Below are 20,330 nucleotides of genomic sequence, written 5' to 3'. Positions count from 1 at the left end.
ACAACGTCTACAGTTGGATGTTTCTCTCTCCCATTCAGACTCCCCTGCATGGCTACCTATCCATCCGCAATGGCCTCAATTCACAAAGAGGAGAGTCTCACAGTTCCACTTCCTTCCATAGGGACCACAGAACTTTGGTCTAACCACTGAACTTTCTAGTCTATTCAGTCTGTTCGGTAAGGATATTGCAGTCTCTCCTCAGTTGCTATGACAATCGTACACGGGATTGAGCAGAGCTACAAAGACTGAGGAGCAGGCCCTTCAGCTCACTGGGCCCTGAGCTAGAGTGTCCTTAGAGTTCTGTAAGGACTGGCAGCTTGCTGAGCTGCAGAGTCCGGGTTCCTCACTCCCTGCTCCTACAGGAGTATGACTCCCTCCCCTCTCCACCAGAGCTCACTGAGCCGGGCTCACAGGCTGACTTCCCACACTGGGTCTTCTGGAGGCTTCAGAACTGGCTGGGTAGAGTTGGAAGCAGGGTGGGGCTACTACCTAGCAGATGGGTAGGAGCCAGCTCAGGGTGGCTAACTCAGAAGCGTTGTGCTACAGAAATGACTCAATAGTCTTATAGAAAGTGGATTTAAGCCGGGCATGGTGGCGCACGCCTGTAATCCCAGCACTTGGGAGGCAGAGGCAGGTGGATTTCTGTGTTCGAGGCCAGCCTGGTCTACAGAGTGAGTTCCAGGACAGCCAGTGCTACACAGAGAAACCCTGTCTCAAAAAAACAAAAAAGAAAAAAGAAAAAGAAAGTGGACTTAAAATCCCCACAGCATGGGCTGGAGAGATGGCTCAGTGGTTAAGACTGCTCTTCCAAAGGTCCTGAGTTCAAATCCCAGCAACCACATGGTGGCTCATAATAATGAGATCTGACACCCTCTTCTGGGATGCCTGAAGACAGCTACAGTGTACTTACATATAATAAATAAATCTCTAAAAAATTCCCTTCAGCAAAGTGACTTTGGGGGTTGGAGGGGAAGCCACTGGCTTATACACCTAATAAATCCTAATAAATCAAGGGTCAGGCTATGGGTATCACTTCACTAGGTATCCAGTCCAAGATGTGCTTTGTAAACACACACACACACACACACAGAGAAAGAGAGAGAGAGAGAGAGAGAGAGAGAGAGTTTGCTCTATTTCCCTTCATTTTGCTCTTACCCTCAACAGCACAAGATTGCTGCCAAAAATTCTGGAACTACATCTTTTCAGACTTAAATTCAACTAAAAAAAAAAACAAAACAAAAAATAAGAACATCTGCAGATTGAGGCTTCTGGGGTTCACAGCCAGCTATTCGAGATCATTCAAGAGTGCCCCGCCTCCCCCCAAAAAAGGAAGAAAATTTGCTGAAGCCAGAGGATTGACTAGACCCAAGCCAACCACTTTGGCTAAGGTGTGCTTGCTGGTCACACCTGAGTGACTTGTGCCCTCCCAGAGAGCAACAAGAACCCAGTCAGCTGGAAGGGGGAGGGAGGGGAAGGGAGCAGAGGAAGAAGCTCCTCAAAAGATGTTTCAGGCACGAGAACCCTGTGGGAGAAAGATAGCTGTCCATTCTTGTCCTCCTACACACACACACACTAAATGACAGGAAAGAAAGGGAAAGAGGGAGAAGCAGGTGAATACCCTCACTTCACATGTTCACTCTTACTTGTCTGTGTGAGCGTCCCAGAGAGGGCCAGTCTGTCCTGTCCCTTCCATGTGCCCTGCACATCACAAGTGCACCACAAGCCTCAGGGGAAATACACAAAAGCACACCGACTTAAGATGCTGAGGGAGGGAAGCCGACTCATTTGACTGAAACAGCTCCCTACCCTGTCAGGAGTATCAGTGCTCACCAGTAATCCTAGTACTCATGAGGTTGAGGCAGGAGAATTGCTTGGAGTTGGAGGCTAACCAGTGCTACATAGTCAGACCCTGTCTCAAAGGGGGAGGGAGAGATGGCTCAGTAGTGGAGAATTCGTACTACTTTATTACAGAGCTAAGGTCCCAGAAGCCAGCTCTAGAGGCCTCTAGCACTCCTCAGACACCTGCACTCAAACATGAGCACTGACGTGAGCGCGCATGTGCACTCACACACACACACACACACACACACACTAAATATTTTACAAAAATCATTCATCAAGATAAAGATCAATTGGGTAATTGGGTTCTGTATGGAATTCAGCAGCAGGTTTAAGACCCTAAATCCCCAATACCACAAACAACTAAAGGGGGTCATTTCCAGCTGGAGGTGGGTGGTACGTTGGTGGCCTTTGATCCCAGGGAGACGGAGGCAGAGGGATATCTGTGAGTTTCAGAATACATAATAAATTCCAGGCCTAGATACTTAGTGAAACCCTGACTCAAAAGAGCAAATAAACAAAACAGTTGTTTTCAGTGTTTGTTTGTGAGCACAGAACCCATCTTTCCAGATGAAATTTGACCTGGAATGTGTAACAGGGACACACATTCTGAATCTGAGGACTGTGGGAGAAGCAACTGCAGCAGCCTCAGCAGCCCTGCAGGGCGGGACACAGAGCTTCAGGGAGGGTTAGAGAACACCTCTAAGACCCAGGCAAGACCTACAGAAACAGACCCTGGAGAGAAAGCTGAGCTCCTGTTCTGTTTCAGTGAACGTGGGTCAGCTCTACCAGCCCTACCGCAAAGGCTTATGGCGAGGATCATCGCCACAGGAAGCTAGTGATGTCTTAGAAGTTGCAACTCCGAGGCTTTCTGTGCAAAGCAGATGAAGGAGATGTCCCTGGGGCTTGTGAAGCCAGCCCACGTGACTCAACAAAGAGGGCTAAGACACTGGTGGAATGGTTTTCTTTTTTTCCTTTTTCTTTCTTTCTTCCTTTCTTCCTTCCTTTCTTTCTTTGCTTTTTTTTTTGTTTGTTTTTGGTTTTGAGGTTTTTTTTTTTTTGGTTTATTGGATTTTGGTTTTTTCAAGACAGGATTTCTCTGTGTAGCCCTGGCTGTCCTAGAACTCACTCTGTAGACCAGGCTAACCTCAAACTCAGAAATCCTCCTGCCTCTGCCTCCCAGAGTGCTGGGATTACAGGCGTGCGCCACCACTGCCCAGTGGAATGGTTTTTAAATTAAAATTTATTTGACAAAATATTTGAGCCAATAAGATGTCTCAGCTGGAAAAGCATTTGCTGAAAAGCTTGAAGATCTGAGTTTGATCCCAAGGGGGATCACATGATGGAATAACAGATCAAACCCTACGAGTTGTTCTCTGACTTCCACAAACACTCTGTGGTCTGTACACACACACACACACACACACACACACACCCCACAGGGAAAAAATGTAAAGGAAAAGTATTTTTTTTTTTCTGAGACAGTTTCTCTGTGTAGCCTTGGCTCCAGAGGGAGTCCTGGAACTACTACTGTGTAGACCAGGCTGGCCTCAAACTCAGAGATCCACCTCTCTGCCTCTGCCTCCAGAGTGCTGAGACTAAAGGCGTGCGCCACCTAAAAGACAGAGCAGCTAAAAGGAAAAGTGAACAAAGGACTGGACGAGTGTCGCCTAAGTCAGGGCGCCTGCTGCCTTCCCAGGGGACCCGAGCTCAGCTCTCAGCGCCTACAGCAGCTTCGCAACCACCCAGCGCTTCTGGCTTCTAGGCACTGGCCTTTGTGTGCACATACCCACATGCTACATATAAATAACTGAAGAGAAAAGAAATATGTGTTTTACATTTTATTTTCAAAATTAAAGCAAAGATGATGCATGCCAAATACTCACTACTTCCTGGTCCTTTTACTGAGATTAGTTCTCTGGCATCTGTAGAACTGTGACATTCTGGTGTGAGATTTGCTTATCTGATCCCATTTGTGTGTTTAGTGACCTTCCTGTTTGAAAGGCCCTCAGTGAGAGCATTTACATAACAGAATAGGTGGACTTTCCAGATTAGAGCTGATTTCAACACCCCTATACACACACACACACACACACACACACACACACACTCACAGACACACACTCACACACACACACACCGGGCAGCTTCTGTTAAACATTTACCAGCAGGCCACTGGTTTGTTGCACACCTCTCTTTTCTAGTGTTTCTCATTACTTGGAGAAGGGGCTGTGAGTCACCCAGGGCTCAGATCACCTTCCTATTTTTGCACTATCACCCTCAAGAACATGCTGGCAGCAGGAGCTTTGGCTTCTTTAAGGCAGCTGAAGAACATTTGTCTCCTCTGTCCATCCACGTACATCTTCATAGACCAGGAGAAGCTGGAGTGCTCCCAACTGGACTTTGAATCTTGGAGTAGAGACAAGCCTCAGTCAGAGTCCATGATAAATCCACTGCAAGTGCAGCCCCTGAAGAGGGAGTGGGTGTGGCCGGCAGCAGCAAAGCCTCATCAGGCAGCTCCTTGGCAGGGCTTCCATGTGACCTTGGTACAATGTCAGCCATATGTTCCCGCTGGCTGGCCTGCCGCCGTTCTCAACACTTACCCTGGAGAGTCCAGGAGTACCGAAGACCTGCGTTTGATCCCAGAATGCACACGGTGGAAGGAGAGAAGCGCGTCCTGCCAATCGCTCTCTGCCTCCGTGTGTGCCCTTAGTTTGTGCTTCAGCTTCTGTGATGAAACACCACGACCAAAAGGCAGGTTTAAATAAACGGGGAAAAGGTGTATTCAGCTTACACTGCCACATTGCCATTCATCATTGAAGGAAGTCAGGACAGGAACTCAAATAGGGCAGGAACCTGGAGGCAGGAGCAGAGGCAGAGGCCAAGGAGACTTGCTGCTCCCGGTGACCTGCTCAGCCTGCTTTCTTACAGAACCCGGGACCACCAGCCCAGGGACAGCACCACCCACAATGAGCCAGGCCTTCCAGCATCAATCACTAATTAAGAAAATGCCTTACAGCCGGGGCTTATGAAGGCATATTTTCAGCTGAGGCTCCCTCCTTTCTAGGTTATGTCAATTTGACAGAAAAGTATTCAGCACATGCACCATGGCACATCTTCACCCCAAAACAAACAAACAAACAAACAAACAAATAAATAAATGTATGTATGTAGTTTTTTTGGTTGTTGTTTTTGTTTTGAGACAACAAAAGAAAAGTCTCTCTATGTAGCCCTGGAACTTGACATGCAGACTAGGATCCCAGTGCCTCTGCCTCAAGAGTGCTGGGTGGCTTAAGGACCTGCGCCACCACACCTGTCTTGTAATAAAAAAGATATTTCTTTATTATACTTTCTTTAGTTTTAATTTTATGTCCACTGGTGTTCTGCCTGTATGTTTGTCTGCGTGAAGGTGTTGGATTCCATGGAGCTGGAATTACAGACAGTTGTGAGTTGCCATGTAGGTGCTGGGAATTGAACCCAGGTCCTCTGGAAGAGCGTCCTGTACTCTTAACCACTGAGCTGTCTCTCCAGCCCTTATAATAAAAATTGAAAACCCATTGCTTGAGCAGATAGCCTAAACTGATAGAAGTAAATCTACAGGGGGATGAACACAAGCCGTACACCTTGGCATACACCTGTAACTCCAGCACTTTGGAGGTGGAGGCTGTGGGGTCAGGAGTTCAAAGTCATGGTCAGTTCTGGGTTCCTCTTTACGTAGTACGTTAACTAATACCTGATGAAATGCAGTAGTAAGTGTATGCCACCGTCATCTATGTCAGCCCCTCCTCAAGGCTCAAGGACCATCGTAGAAGAGGCGCGGAAAGATGTGAGAGCCAAAGTCACAGAGGACGGCAGTGAACGTGTGCTGTCAGGACAAGACAGCATCACTGGCTGCACCCAGGAACCCACGGCAGCTGTGGAGCTCTGAATAAGATCAAGCCAGTCCACACTCTGGTGTGGAGTGGGAGGGGCTCATGAACCTCCAACCCTGACTGAGGGGCTATGGCAGTTGATGGTTTCTGAGAGAGAGAATCAGTTTTCTTTAAGGCTCTAGTAGGTTGGCCACTCTTCTGATGGATGGCCTGCTCCCAGGAGTTGATAGGAAGTTGATAGGAGTTGATTGAAGTTAATGGGTTATATGCATTAAGAGGTGGGGGAGGGGCTGGAGCGATGACTCAGAGGTTGAGAGCACTGCTGACTTCTCTTCCAGAGGTCCTGAGTTCGATTCCCAGCAACCACTGGTGGCTCACAACCATCCATAATGAGGTCTGGTGCCCTTGTCTGGCATACATGCATACATGCATGCAGAATACCGTGTACATAATAAACACATCTTGAACAAAAGAGAAGGCTCAACGTTGAGAGGAATATGAGGAGGTAGGCGAAATTAAGGGGAGGATTTAGGGGTAAACATGATCAGAATACATTGTGTAAAATTCCCCAATAGCTAATAAAATGTTTTTACAAATAGATCATTTGAAAATTATGAGGGCTGATTACATAATATTCATCAGTGGACACTGCTGGGTAGAGCCTGGTGGGCAGAGCATCAGTGCAAACCAGGCTCTGAGAGTAATGGGTTGTATAGTAATTAATCTCTTTATAGTAGTTGCCCAGAAAATGCTTATGCTTCTGAAGACAAAAGTTGTGACTCTGAGATGAGCAAGCTCATGATAAGTGACAATCAGCAGACAGCACTGGGTGGGGTTGATAATGCCAGCCGCATTGGTAGGACGGGAAGACATCACTTCTGATGAAATACACTCAGAACACAGCAGAGGGGCTGGATCGGTGCGGTGGCTCTGCTGCTGAGAGTGGGTATTGTCCTTCTTCCAGAGGACCTGGATTTGGTTCACAGGGCCCACATCTGATGTCTCAAAACTGCCTGCAACTCCAGCTCCAGAGGGGTCCGAAGCCTCTGACCTCCACACTCATGTGCACAGAGGCAGGTGTGTGTGTGTGTGTGTGAGAGAGAGAGAGAGAGAGAGACAGAGAGACAGAGGGAGAGAGAGACACACACAGAAAAAGAGGGGAGAGAGGAGAGGGAAATTACAAGCTATAAATGACAAGGTAGGTGAAGAGGACACAAAGGGTCTGACTTCCCCTTCAGGACCTCCACGATGCTGTCCATGACAGACGTCTCCCCCACCGTCTTAGGGTTTCCATTGCTGTGAAGAAACTGACCAGGCTGGAGAGATGGCTCTAATGCCCCCTTCTGGTGTGTCTGAAGACAGCTACAGGGTACTCACATACATTAAATAAATAAATATTTTAAAAAAGAAAGAAACTGACCCCACAACTCTTACAAAGGAAAACGTTTTTTTTTTTAAATATTTATTTATTATTATATCTAAGTACACTGTAGCTGTCTTCAGACACTCCAGAAGAGGGCATCAGATCTCTTTACGGATGGTTGTGAGCCACCATGTGGTTGCTGGGATCTGAACTCAGGACCTTCGGAAGAGCAGTCAGTGCTCTTACCTGCCGAGCCATCTCTCCAGCCCCCAGAGGAAACCATGCGTCTTGTGCCTGGATGCATGTCTGTCTGCCACATCTGAACCTGGTATCCACGGCAGCAGGATGAGGACATTGGTTCCCTTGGAACTGGGATCACAGGTATTGTGAGCCACCATGTGGGTGCTGGGGATAAGAACCCAAGTCCTCTGGAAGAGCAGCCAACACTTCTAACTACTGAGTCATTGCTCCAGCCTCCCTCAGAGTTTGAAGAGAAGGCTTATCACCTTCGAGGCCCTGTCATGCAGCCAACTATGATACTGTGTCTGTCTCCTGATTGCTCTCTTTAAACCCTCTCTCGACCCCGTGGGTCGAGGCTCTTTCCTAAGGGGGCTGAGGCAATGCCTGTGGAAAGCAGTTGACCACGTTTGATCAATAACTGTGATAAAAAGAGGCATTCATTGAACATTTGGTGAAATTAAAATAGGGCCTGTGGACTGGATAGTGACAGGGTCTGCAACTGGTTCTCAAAGTGGTCAGAAAAACAGTAATAATAGTGGCAATAAATATGAGGAGCGGTTACCTCGAGTTCCCTGGCTTTGATGTTTGAGACAGGATCCTACTGTGTGGACCATGTTAGCTTTGGGCCTGTCTAACCCTCTTGCCTGCCTTCTGAGTTCTGGGATTACAAACACCTTCATTCATAAGTCAACAAGCAAGTAAAGGTAATATAAGTCTAGACAGTAAAAGATCCTTAACTCTAATTTCTAAAGACCATCATTAGTAGCACATTGTATATTCCTCAATCTTTTCTAAGCAGACACTAGTACATGATATTTTAAAAATTGAATCAAGGATCTGGAGAGATGGTTCAGAGGTTAATAGCACTATCTGTTCTTCCAGAGGTCCTGAGTTCAAGTCCCAGCAACCACATGGTGGTTCATAACTACCTATAATGAGATCTAGTGCCCTCTTCTGGCCTGTAGGCATACAGACAGGCCAAATGCTGTATACATTTTAAATAAATCTTAAATGAAAAGAATCAAGCTGGGTGGGCGGTGGTGGCACACACCTGTAATCCCAGCACTCTGGGAGACAGAGGCAGGTGGATTTCTGAGTTCGAGGCCAGCCTGGTCTACAGAGTGAGTTCCGGGACAGCCAGGGCTATACAGAGAAACCCTGTCTCGAAAAAAACAAAAACCAACAACAACAACAAAAAACAAAAACAAAACAAAAACAAAAAACAAAAAACAAAAAAAAAAGAGAAGAGAATCAAGAAAGCTGGGCAGTGGTGGCACACACCTTTAATCTCAGCACTTGGGAGGCAGAGACAAGCAAATCTCTGAGTTTGAGGCCAGCCTGGTTTAAAAAGTGAGCTCCAAAGTTACACAGAGAAACCCTGCAAAACAAACAAATGTGCAAATAATTAAATAGCCAGGGCTGCACAGAGAATCCCTATTTCAAAAATGAATGAATGATAGATGAATGAATGAATGAATAAATGAATAAATAAATAACAAATAAATAAATAAATAAATAGGAGCAAGAGACTCAAGGGGCTGGAGAGGTGGCTCAGCAGTTAACAAGATTTGCTGCCCTGGCAGCGAACCTGAGGAGACCAGAAAAAGCACCCAGATCTGAAACTGGAGCTACTTGTGACTGGGAGAAGCTCTGTGGGCACTGAGACCCAAACCAGGGTCCTCTGAGAAGTCAGCAAGTGCCCTTAACTGACCAGCCATCTCTCTAGTCCCATTCAGATCATTTTAAAAAATCACCTGCAGGTGTGTGTCTGAGGCTGCCTATGCACACTTGAGTGCAGGTGCCAGCACAGACCTGAGCTATCAGATTTTCTTAGAGATGGCGTTACAGGCAGCAGTGAGCTGCCCAGTGTGGGAGATGGAAAATGAGCTTGGGCCCTCTGCGAGAGTTGTGTGCATTCTTAACTACCAAGCCTTCTCTCCAGCCCTGAATCACATTGTTTTAGGGTTTTTTTCTTAATTATTGGCATATTCAACTCTGTGCTGTTTTTAAAATGATGTATAAATTAATTAGAAGATAAAGAAAAACATTTACAAATTTTATACACAATTCAAAGGGAGAAAAGGACATGTGAAAAATGTCAGCACAGCTTGGTTTTTAACGCCTGTGATCCCAGCACTAGGAAGGCTGAGGTAGAAAGTTCATGAATTTGACACCAGTCTGTCTGGGTTACATAGAACCAAGCTCACCTGGGGGACATGGTGAGACCCCTTCTCAAACAACAAAACCAAAACAGAACAAATGTCTCCCACCTCTCTTGTTTCCCAACCGTACATCAGCAATTTCCTATCTTTCTCACCAGTTTCCTATCTTTCTAGGTCTGGTTTTGTTCAAGTTAACTAGCTTCCTAACTTCGCAGTATAGGGATGTAGCAAATTCATTTCGTACCCTCATTAGAGGGACGCTTATATTCTTTACAATGTAACTGCTCTCTGGAAATTAAATTGTGTCAATATTATTTCACAATTTTTCTTAGTTGCGAAGCTTAGTGTTTACAATAAAGATGCACTGTAAAGAAGTTGCCTAAGAATGAGAATGGGGAGGTGGGGAAGGGGAGGAGAGACAGACAGACAGACAGAAAAAAGAAGACACAGAAAGACAAAGACAGCGACACAAAGAGAGGGAGACAGAATCTAATATTGGGATCCCAAGTTAGAGGAAAACATTACCTTTTTGTGGCTTTTCCAGCCTCCTAGAGGCTTTGAACTTTTGTTTTGAGAACAAGATGGCATTAATGCTGTCCTCGAACCCGTAATCCTTTTTACTAGGCTAGTATGCAGGAAGGTGCCTAGCAATGCCGGAACTTTTCTTTGGAATGCACCTTGTTTCCCACCGGAGTATTTTTTTGGCTGTAAGGCGTACCACGCACAAATATGGTTGCCAGGCACCGGAAGTAGCCGGTTATTTTGCTGGATTCCGTTCTTCCGCGGGGCGGAAAAGGCATGTCGGCTTGTGTGCCGACCGTTTCCAGTCCTCTCCCTTTGCAGGACCCCATGAGCAAGCTGTGGCGGCGCGGGAGCACGTCTGGGGCTATGGAGGTCCCCGAGACAGGTAAGCGCGGGTGGCTCTAACTTAGGTGATCTTGAAAAAGGAGTCACTCCCGCCACAGGTGGGAAGGTGCGAGGCGGTGCTGTTGTTATGGTAACAGCTAATAACGTGGGAAGAGTTGGACTCAGTTGAATTGTTAGGTTAGTCAGATCTTCCCCTGGCACTGTTTGATGGAACACCTCTGACAGGCTCTCCTTCTGCAGGGGAAACGCTGGAGCTGAGCCTGGCAGGTGCCCACGGCCACGGAGTACACAAGAAAAAACACAAGAAACATAAAAAGAAACACAAGAAAAAGCATCACCAGGAAGAAGAGGCCGGACCGACGCCGCTACAGACTCCTGCCAAGCCCCAACTTAAACTTAAAATCAAGCTGGGTGGACAGGTCCTGGGCACCAAGAGGTGAGATCAAGTATTAAACTTGGGAAAATTCAGCAGCAGGTGGGCTGGGCTTTCTGGAAAATAGAAGATAGAACTATGGCTTCAGGGTCCAAGTTAAGGCAGCAAGAATTCCAACAGGTCGGGACAGTTGTAGCTCCAGAGTAAGAGACAGCCGCTTGTTCACTTTAGAGTGGTGTTTCTTCTCTGCAGCGTCCCCACTTTCACTGTGATTCCCGAGGGGCCGAGATCACCTTCTCCCCTGATGGTAGTGGATAATGAAGAGGAACCTATGGAAGGCGTCCCTCTGGAGCAGTACCGAGCCTGGCTGGGTGAGAAGACCCTGGAGGTGGGAACGCTGGGTTGCTCATTTACAACCAGCAAAAAGAAGAGGGTGGGTTCTGAGAATTTGTCAGTGTCCTCAGTGCCCTAGGACCAACTTCGCTAAATTAATAATACATTAATAGTAATTAATGTATTATTAATTAATAAATTAATTTTCTTCAACTTTCCCACCCAGATGAAGACAGTAATCTGTCCCCCTCCCCACTTCGGGACCTGCCAGGGGACCTGGAGGGCCAGGAGGAGGAGGAGGAGCAGAGGTGGCTAGACGCCCTAGAGAAGGGTGAACTGGATGACAACGGAGACCTCAAGAAGGAAATCAACGAGCGGCTGCTGACTGCAAGACAGGTAAGTTAGTGCCATCTTTATTCACTCAACAAACACACCTGGAGACCTTGCTGTTTCTTAGGCAATGAGAGTAACAGGAAAGAAAAGAGGGTGGGGTCACATGCACGCGGAGGGGGGTAAATGCTCTTTTCTTCTTGAGTTGCGATCCTAGTATGTAGCCCTGACTGGCCTGAGACACAGGGATCTGCTTGCCTTTGCTCTCAAGGGTGGAGTTAAAGGTGTGTGTACCACACACAGCTCCCAAGTAACTTTTAAAACCACAGGAAATAGGGCTGGAGAGATGGGTCAGTGGTTAGAAGCACTGACTGCTCTTCCAGAGGTCCTGAGTTCAATTCCCAGCAATCACATGGTGGCTCACAACCATTTGGGATCCGATGCCCTCTTCTGGGCTGTCTGAAGACAGCCACAGTGTGCTCATATCAATAAAATAAATCTTAAAACAACAACAAAAAACAGGAATGCTGAGGTAGAAATTGGCAAGACGCCCGCGCATGCCTTTAATCCCAGCACTTAGGATGCAGAGGCAGGCAGGTTTCTGAGTTCGAGGCCTGCCTGGTCTACAAAGTGAGTTCCAGGATAGCCAGGGCTATACAGAGAAACCCTGTCTCAAAAAAAAAAAAAAAAAAAAAAAAGAGAGAGAAGAAAGAAAGAAAGAAAAAAGAAACGAAATTGGCAAGACAAACATTAGGGTAGTTGTGGGGAATAGCTCATTGTTCTCTTTTGTTTTAAAGATGAATTGTATTTATTTTATGTGTCTGAGTGTGCCTGTTGCTCATGGAGGCCAGAAGTCATCAGAACTCCTGGAACTAGATTCACAGACAGTTGTGAGTTGTCATGTAGGTGCAGGGAACTGAACGAGAGTCCTCTGCAAGAGCACCAGTGTTCTTCACTGCTGAGCAGGCTTTCCAATCTAGAATGCCTTTGAAGAGATGACATTTCCAGGACCAGAAGAGTTTCTCAGTCAGAGGCCAGCTGACAGAGAGCCCATGGGCACAGAGACCCAGAAGGAGAGAGTGGCAAAGTCACCAGTGGGACGCATGCTGACAAGTGACAGCTGACTTGATTACTGTGGCGATTATGTGGCGTGAAGCTTAGTGGTGTGGGGTTTTCTGTAGGAAGCTGATGGACTGCAGCCATCGTGCTGCAGGCTTGTGTCCCAGAACTTGAAAGACAGGATGGTTACAACTTCTGAGCCATCTAAAAATACATATATAGATATCCAGTCTCAGTCAGTCAGTAAATTGACTGAGGGGGGAGGGGCATGGAATGTGGCGACTAGGAGACCTGGTGGTGACTTGAGTCAAGAAGAAAGTAGTAACAGAACGAAGAAACCCGAACTGAATCCTGGATGTATTTTGGAAGTAGCTACTTGTTGGGAGAGAAAAAAAAAAAAAAAAGAAATCCAGGTGATTCATTTTGGTTTGAGCCAAATCCAAGTTGATGCTCTCTATGGAGATAATATTTAAAACAACAAGAAGGAAGACCTACACAAGGGCGCTGCAGTTGAGCACATGGGGCAGGCAGGGTACAATACTTTTGTTTTCTCTTTTGGAGCTGAGAGTCAGGAGTCCTGGGAAGAGCAAGTGTGGTATTAAGGGTCCCCAAGATTGGGGATAGTGGCACAAGCCTTTGATCCCAGCACATGGTAGACAGAGGCAGGAGTGTGAGTTCGAGGCTGGCCTAGTCTACATAGTGAGTTACAGGGCAGCCAGAGTTAGATAGTGAGACTGTCTCAAACAAACGAAAATGGGTATGGGTAACCCCCAAAACAATGATTGTCAAGACTCCGCCTTCCATTTCCCATCTTTCTCGTCCCTCGACTTGGGGACCTCGCCATTTGGTTCTCAGACACCCTCTCTTTCTCCAGCGAGCCCTGCTCCAGAAGGCGCGGAGTCAGCCGTCCCCACCTCTGCCTCTGCCAGTGGCTGCGGGCTGCCCAGCCCCTGCCCTCACAGAAGAAATGCTGCTGAAGCGTGAGGAGCGTGCGCGGAAGCGGCGGCTGCAGGCGGCGAGGCGGGCCGAGGAGCACAAAAATCAGACAATTGAGCGCCTCACCAAGACGGCCGCTCCTAGCGGGCGTGGTGGGCGTGGGGCGGCGCGGGGCGAGCGGCGCGGTGGGCGAGCGGCCGCCCCGGCCCCTGCACCCATGGTGCGCTACAGCAGCGGGGCACAGGGCTCCACCTTGTCTTTTCCTCCCGGCGTTCCCACACCCGCGGCGGTGGCACAGCGACCTACCCCATCTGGCCCCGCTCCACGCTGCTCTGTCCCCGGCTGCCCCCACCCGCGGCGTTACGCTTGCTCCCGCACGGGCCAAGCCCTTTGCAGCCTACAATGCTACCGCATCAACCTGCAGCTACGGCTGGGAGGACCCGAGGGCCCGGGGTCCCCACTCCTGGCCACCTAAGACTTCTCCCACGCTGCATTCCCGCTATCTTCCCCCATTAAATTTCGTGCGGTGCCTTGGCTCGTATGGAGTTGCTGGGATGGGAAGCCCGCGGACTCTGAACCTGCGCGTGTGAAGTCATTCAGCCAATCGGCGAAAAAATTTGTGCTCCTGGAAGGCCGTTCATTGGCTGATAAGTCAAAGCTTGTTCTGTTGTCCGTACTGGCTATTGTTGCTGTCAATCAGGCATTTGGTCGAGCCTTTCCCGTGTCTTTGTCTGTGTGAGTTCTTGTTGTCTGGGAGAGCGGCACAGGCGCCGCTGCGGATTGGGCAGTGGGAGAAACCTATGGCCGGTTCTTATTGGCCGATCTGCTAGTTAAACGACTCTGATTGGCTGGACTGAACAACTGTGTCCTCTGGAGGTGCTCTCCCCGGCTGGGAGCTCCGGCCGCGGAGTGATGGTGGCACCGGTGGCGATGGGCCGGGCAGGGACCATGGAAGTGGCGGCAGAGATGGCAGGGGCGGGGCAGCTGGCGGTGGAGGAGGCTGTGGTCTTCAGGGGTCTGTAGGTGGAGGCATGGCTCGGGCCAGCAGCAGGAACAGCAGCGAAGAGGCCTGGGGGGCACTTCAGGCGCCGCAACAGCAGGTATCCCAGCAGCTTTAAAAGCTTATCTCACGACAGCCATTTATTTCTCTTTCCCCTTTCCTGTCACTTCCTGTCCGGGGTGGGGGAGGAGCTCATGGAGCCAAAGGTACTATGAAGTTCCTGAACAAGACCATTCTACTCTTTGTCTAAACTTATTACGTAGACGCAGCTGACTTTGCCTGCAGCCTCTTAGACCCCATCTCATGGTTGCAATGCAAGCTTGCAGTGACTCTCCAATTACCAGAGGCGTAGTGAAACCCCCAGGGAGGCTCCCTGTCTTGCAGCAGTTATTTGTGATGTTTTTCTATATGCCTATTGTCACAGCAGAGTCCGGCAGCATCTTCTCTTGAGGGAGCAATTTGGAGACGAGCTGGAACCCAGACTCGCGCCCTGGATGCCATCCTTTCTCATCCACAGCAATCCCATCTGGTTGGGAGCCCTGCTCTGGGTCTCACGCTGCTCTTCCTCTACCCTAGGGAGCTTGAGACCCCAGGGGTGGAAAAAGATCTGGCTTGGGAGTGTGGGAGGCAGACCTTTGGGGTGGGAGATTTTGGAAGCTTTTTAGCAATGGAAATGGCCTTAAAGTCCCACCCACTGTCATACTATGCTCTGTCTTTTTTTTTAAACATTACCAAAAACCACCCTGGGGCCCAGGCTTATGTGAGAGAAGTCTTGGGCTTAAAGAACTGACATCACCTTCTTTGTGTTTACACTTCACTCTCTCCACCAGTTTCTGGCTATTTTAAATCTTCATACTGACAGCCCTGCATATAGACATTCCTTTCAGCATCTCCATGCTTCCAAGCTAGGTTGGCTCGCGGGTGGGATTGTGGATGTACGTGGAGGAGGAGGGGGTGGACAGGGCCTTGGGTATAATCCCCTAGTCCTTAGTGCCGCCTTGCCTCCAGCTTCGAGAGCTGTGCCCAGGAGTGAATACCCAGCCCTACCTCTGTGAGAGTGGTCATTGCTGTGGGGAGACTGGCTGCTGCACGTACTACTATGAACTCTGGTGTGAGTCTTCAAAGGGGTCCATCTCAGGTTCCCTGCCCATCCTCCCTTGGATTTCTGAACTCAGCTACCAGCCTCTTCTCTGCGTGGGGCTGGGGTCTGGAGTGGTAGTCTGAGCTGTGCCCTCTTTGCCCCCTGCAGGGTTCTGGCTGCTCTGGACTGTCCTCATCCTCTTTAGCTGCTGTTGTGCCTTCCGCCACCGAAGAGCTAAACTCAGGCTGCAGCAGCAACAGCGGCAGCGTGAAATCAACTTGTTGGCTTACCATGGGGCATGCCACGGGGCTGGCCCTGTTCCAACTGGTTCACTGCTTGACCTCCGTGAGTGACTTGAGGCTCTTGGGTGCAGAGCCAGTAGCCCCTCCCAAGCCAGGACCCTCAATCACCCCACACTTCCACTGACAGACATTTCAGAGCACTCTTTCCCCTAAAAGGAGAGATCACTCTTCTAGCTCATGTCCTTCAGTCACCCATGCTGTTCTCTCTCCTGCAGGCCTCCTCAGCGCCTTCAAACCCCCAGCCTATGAGGATGTGGTTCACCACCCAGGCACACCGCCACCTCCTTACACTATGGCCCCCGGTCACCCTTTGACCACTTCTAATGAATGCACCCGCTGCTCTTCCGAATCCAGCTGCTCTGCCCACTCAGAGGGGACACGTGTGGAAGGTGTTTCCTCCCACCAGAGTGCTCTCCCTCTGCAGGAGGGTGAGCCCAGGGCAGGATTGAGCCCAGTCCACATACCCCCTTCCTGCCGCTATCGTCACCTGACTGGTGACTCAGGTATTGAGCTCTGCCCTTGTCCTGACTCCAGTGGAATTGAGCCAGTCAAGGAAGTGAGGGCTAGTGCCACCCAACCAGATGTGGAGGACCATTCCCCTTGTGCACTGTCCCCCGATTCTATGTCCCAGGTTCCTCCGGTGGGGCTGGCTTCTAGTTATGGGGACATCCCATAAGTAGTTTCAAGAGGGAAACTGGGCATTATTTGGACACCAGGATTCAGCCCTGGTTTCAACTGCAGTCCTCCATGTGGGACCCCCCCTACCCTCCTAGAACACACCTGAAAGGGCTGGGGCCCTAAAGAGGGGCAGTACCGAGGGCTGTGCTATATTTACTCCCAAAACATACACAGGAGCCTTTAATCTCATTAAAGAGACATGAACCAGCTGCTTGTGATTTTGGGTAGAGTAGACTTCAACTCATTGCATGCCCCTTTACCACATTGGCTCTTAAGGGAAGAAGCAGGGGCCATTTATCACCTTACCTGAGGAGAGTAGGCAGCCCCAAGGCAAAACTGCCCAAACCAGAGGTCAGTTGTTTTCCAGTTTATTTAGAAAAATAGACTCTTTGAGTTCACGTTCACCCCAGAGCTGTACGGGATGACAACAAGAAGACACCTGAGATGAGCTTACGAGATCTAAAACAATTGAGACCAGAAACCCAAGCCCTTGTCTGCATATTCCAAGTGACACAAATGGCCTAGCTTTCCTTCTATCCCATTAGTACTCTTCAGCCATGATCAGTAAGACAAGACTGGTCCATCCTTGGAAGGGGCGGCAGCCCATGCCCCGCCCATCCTGGTCGCTGTACTGTTCCCACAGAAACCCGGTAGCCTGGTATTGCTGTCGGACGTTTCTTACTATATTGGCCCGCAGTTCATGGTAGAGTTTGGCAGCCTGAACCTTGTGAGGCCCCTCCACACGCCCATAGTGGTGTAGTGCCCCCAAAGCTAGGTAGTTCATATTCAGCCACACGGCACCCCGCCAATAAGGTGGGTCATGCTCAGTATTGCGCTGTTTATAAAAGAGGCTGGAGGCCGAAAGGGAGCGCAATCCAAAGGGGCTCCAGAGGTGGTGGCTGTCGGCTAGAACGTCCAGCAGGGGGCCCAAGCGGGGAGAGCTGGGGTCCAGCAGCCGAAGCAGCAGAGGAAAAAGAGAGACATAGCCCAGGGCATCCACATACTGTAGTCGCGGTGGAGGCCTGCCTACCACCCTGACCAGCCCCTGTGAGGGCCTCCACTTGAGCTGCACTGCTTTGGTGTGGTTCCCAAAGTCAGCAAAGACCCCCAGCTCGGGAGCCCAGTGCAGCTCGTCAAGACTCCCAGGTTCTTCTAGAGAGGCAGCCAATGGGCCCAGCTCTGCAGCTGCTTCCGTCTCCCCAAGCTGTTGTGCCAGTTGGGACAGCACCCGGGCACCCAAGGCCACCCAGCATCGCAGGTCCAGGTGCCGCTCTGCTGTGGAAGGGTGTGAGGCCCTGGGGTAGTCATCTAGGCCTGAGGGCAGTGTCTTGGGGTTCAGTAGGGTAGGCAAGGCAAGGTCCCTGCCCCGCCAGCGGTAGGACAGTGGCACTGGCCCTGCCTGACTTTGATGAAGCCAAGAGAACCAAGCATGCAGGCGGGGGAAAGCCCTGCGGAGAAAGGCCAAGTCGGCGGGCTCACGGCCTTCCAGCATGTGTGCTACTGGCAGGAGCAGGGTTGGGGGGTTGGCATGGGCTGCACGTTGCACTAGGAATTCTGGGGGCACTCGGGCTCGGGCCTCATCCCCCAGAATCTGCTCTCGCCCAATCCAGCCATCAGCATTGAGCAGCCCCAGCCAGTGTCCCAGGGCCTCCCGGGTGAGGTGGGGATCCCATCGCTGGACCAGTAGCTGGTGAAAGCCTTCATCCCAGAGGAAGCCTCGTGGGAAGAATGACCGGGAAGGCACCCCAGAGAAAAGAGGGACCGGTGGAAAAAGGGCAGGGTCCATTTTCTGTTCCGACCCTTCTGTGCCAGTGTCTGGCAACACCAAACCCTGTCCGTAGAAGTAACCAATCCCGCCAAGAAGGCCACTGAGAGCAGCTTGACCCAAAGCCTGCTCCTCGGGGCTCAGGCCCTTCTCCTTTAGCTGGAAGGTCTTCTCAAAACGCTCCTTGAAGGCTGCAGCGTGGCTCTCCAGGGCCTGGCTCAGCTGGCTGCCTACCAGCTGCCCAGAGGAAGCACTGCCAGATTCAAACACAAACTCCACAGAGAAGGGGGCTCTCAGTGTCACCTGCTGTATCAAGAACTGCCCTTGCCCGCTAGGGCCTCTCTCCTCCCACTTCAGAGATGCAGGCAGGCCGAGGTAGCGTTCAGGAGAGGCTCCTGGGGGGCGGTGCTGAAACCAGCTGTTGAGGCGGTTCTTTACCAGGTCTGTGAGCAGTGGCAGCCCCGGGTTGGAGGACCAGAAGACATTGTAGCTTGAAGGCAAGAAGACAAATAAGGAGTGTTATTCATGAACCGGATGTCTGGCTGGTCCCACTGGTGGGAAGGTGAGGGAGTCATAGAAACCAAGCTAAGTCAATATCCCAAGAACCCCCCACATCAGTCCTCCAGTTACCTGCCATGCTTAGGGACAGTGTCTCCTGGACTGGTTGGTGGCAGAAGTGTAAGGCGGAAGTCGCCAAGTTCACTGGTGTGCCCACTGATGAACTTCAACTGTCCTTTGGCTCCGATCTCTGGTAGCAGGACCTCTTGCCCATCTGTTACCACGTAGAAGAACAGGGACACCAAAGGGAAGGAAGGTGTGCCCGAAGCCTGGGTGACCTAAAGCATCAGAAAAAAATCCTTTTGAGAATCAGCCTTAGCAGGTTACAAGAACTGTGGCGGACATACATCTGTCAGTACTGAGGGTAAGTAGACCCACACAGTGGACTGAGCCAAAGGGCCATGAACACGGCTCCTCCTGGAAGTGACAGAGGTTTAGAATTATACGTGGACTGTTTCATTCAACGTTCTGAGCTAGGTGCTACTTTACAAACAAGGAGAAGGCAGAGAGGGTCAGCCAGGCTGCTCTCCCTGCTAACAACCTCCATGTCATACTGCATTTGCTGCTGAAAGGGGAGGAAGGAAGGCTGGGCAAAGAAGATCCTGATGCCCTGACCTGAGACTCTACGGTCACTCTCCAGCTCCAATCCCCTCCATGCTGACCCCCAGGCCTCTTGACGAACTCAGTGGTGAGCCTTAAGGCCCCATCGTGGATATGCTGCCGACCGAAGGAGCGGCCATCGTGGAACTCCCAGCCATAGGGACCCACGCCGTCTCCCTGTTCACACGTGTGCCTGAGCTTAGGAGGTGTCCCCGGGGTGGCGCCTTGCTGCGCCCACATCAGTCCTGGGAAGTAGAATGGCCACGTAAGTCAACAGATACTGTTTTCGAACACTGCTGGGTTCATCCCACTCACCCGCCCCAGGGTTACCCGTGAGCAGTGGTTTGGGGCTGCGAGTCTTCATGCCGAAATAGACGTGTGGACGGTAGGTGCCCCAGAAGAGTTCCGGGGCCACGGAAGGACTGGAGGAGCCCGGCGGCAGCGCGGGCGGCGCGGGGTGCAGAGTGAGCGCGCGGCGCACACGGAGCCACGCCAGCATCCAGCGCCCCGACAGGCCGAAAGCCAGCGCCAACACCACCACGGCCAGGGCCGCGCCGCTCGCCGAGCCGCGCGCCCCACCAGCTCTGCCATCCCGCCGGCCCGCACCCCGCGCCCTCTCCAGCGGCCGCGCCCCCTCTGCGGCCGCAGCGCGCCGTCGCCTCTCGCCCCGGGCCATGCGGGGAGCCAGCACGCGCCCCGGCTGCCACCGTGCGGTCAGCGGACTGAGCCTTCGCCCCGCTCCTCCCTGAGCGCCCCGCCCCACCGGAAATCCCGCCTCTACGTCAGGTCCGGCCCCGAAACCCGGAAGCGCTGTAGCTGGTTGTACTCGGTTTTGAGTACGGGACTCGATTGCTGAAAAGCGTCAGTGGGCGTGGGTTCAAGGGGTAGGACAGAGAAGCGATGGCATTCTGAGCCCCTTCTGTTTTGTTTTGTTTTGTTGTGTTTAACTACGGATCCTGGAGAGATAGCCCA

At 50.7% G+C, this 20,330-nt stretch overlaps 3 protein-coding genes across 6 annotated transcripts; 2 read left to right on the top strand and 1 right to left on the bottom strand.

The window, feature by feature from the left end:
* Window positions 1-10,197: 10,197 nt before the first annotated feature.
* Ino80b (INO80 complex subunit B) lies at window positions 10,198-14,092 on the top strand. 2 transcript variants are annotated; one of them, XM_052174074.1, is made up of 5 exons: window positions 10,198-10,383; window positions 10,584-10,779; window positions 10,969-11,087; window positions 11,276-11,445; window positions 13,313-14,092. In XM_052174074.1, the coding sequence occupies exons 1-5, from the start codon at window positions 10,275-10,277 to the stop codon at window positions 13,847-13,849; spliced, it is 1,131 nt and encodes a 376-aa protein (XP_052030034.1). In that variant the 5' UTR covers window positions 10,198-10,274; the 3' UTR covers window positions 13,850-14,092. The 2 variants fall into 2 exon arrangements, with proteins under 2 accessions (XP_052030034.1, XP_052030033.1); XM_052174073.1 differs by having other exon boundaries at window positions 10,569-10,779.
* A 96-nt stretch (window positions 14,093-14,188) lies between these two features.
* Window positions 14,189-16,642, top strand: Wbp1 (WW domain binding protein 1). 3 transcript variants are annotated; one of them, XM_052174076.1, is made up of 5 exons: window positions 14,189-14,474; window positions 14,802-14,903; window positions 15,383-15,485; window positions 15,624-15,800; window positions 15,973-16,642. In XM_052174076.1, the coding sequence occupies exons 1-5, from the start codon at window positions 14,406-14,408 to the stop codon at window positions 16,431-16,433; spliced, it is 912 nt and encodes a 303-aa protein (XP_052030036.1). In that variant the 5' UTR covers window positions 14,189-14,405; the 3' UTR covers window positions 16,434-16,642. The 3 variants fall into 3 exon arrangements, with proteins under 3 accessions (XP_052030036.1, XP_052030035.1, XP_052030037.1); XM_052174075.1 differs by having other exon boundaries at window positions 14,799-14,903; XM_052174077.1 differs by lacking the exon at window positions 14,802-14,903.
* A 145-nt stretch (window positions 16,643-16,787) lies between these two features.
* On the bottom strand, window positions 16,788-20,111 carry Mogs (mannosyl-oligosaccharide glucosidase). The gene is made up of 4 exons (XM_052174072.1): window positions 19,689-20,111; window positions 19,374-19,603; window positions 18,831-19,036; window positions 16,788-18,690 (listed from the first exon to the last, which is right to left on the bottom strand). Exons 1-4 carry the CDS (start codon window positions 20,032-20,034, stop codon window positions 16,977-16,979), a joined length of 2,496 nt encoding a protein of 831 aa, XP_052030032.1. The 5' UTR covers window positions 20,035-20,111; the 3' UTR covers window positions 16,788-16,976.
* Window positions 20,112-20,330: the final 219 nt, after the last annotated feature.

Source organism: Apodemus sylvaticus, chromosome 2 (genome assembly GCF_947179515.1).
Source record: "Apodemus sylvaticus chromosome 2, mApoSyl1.1, whole genome shotgun sequence".
NCBI lineage: Eukaryota > Metazoa > Chordata > Mammalia > Rodentia > Muridae > Apodemus > Apodemus sylvaticus.
The sequence above is the reverse complement of the archived record's forward strand: the minus strand, read 5'-3'. Positions and strand labels throughout refer to the sequence as shown.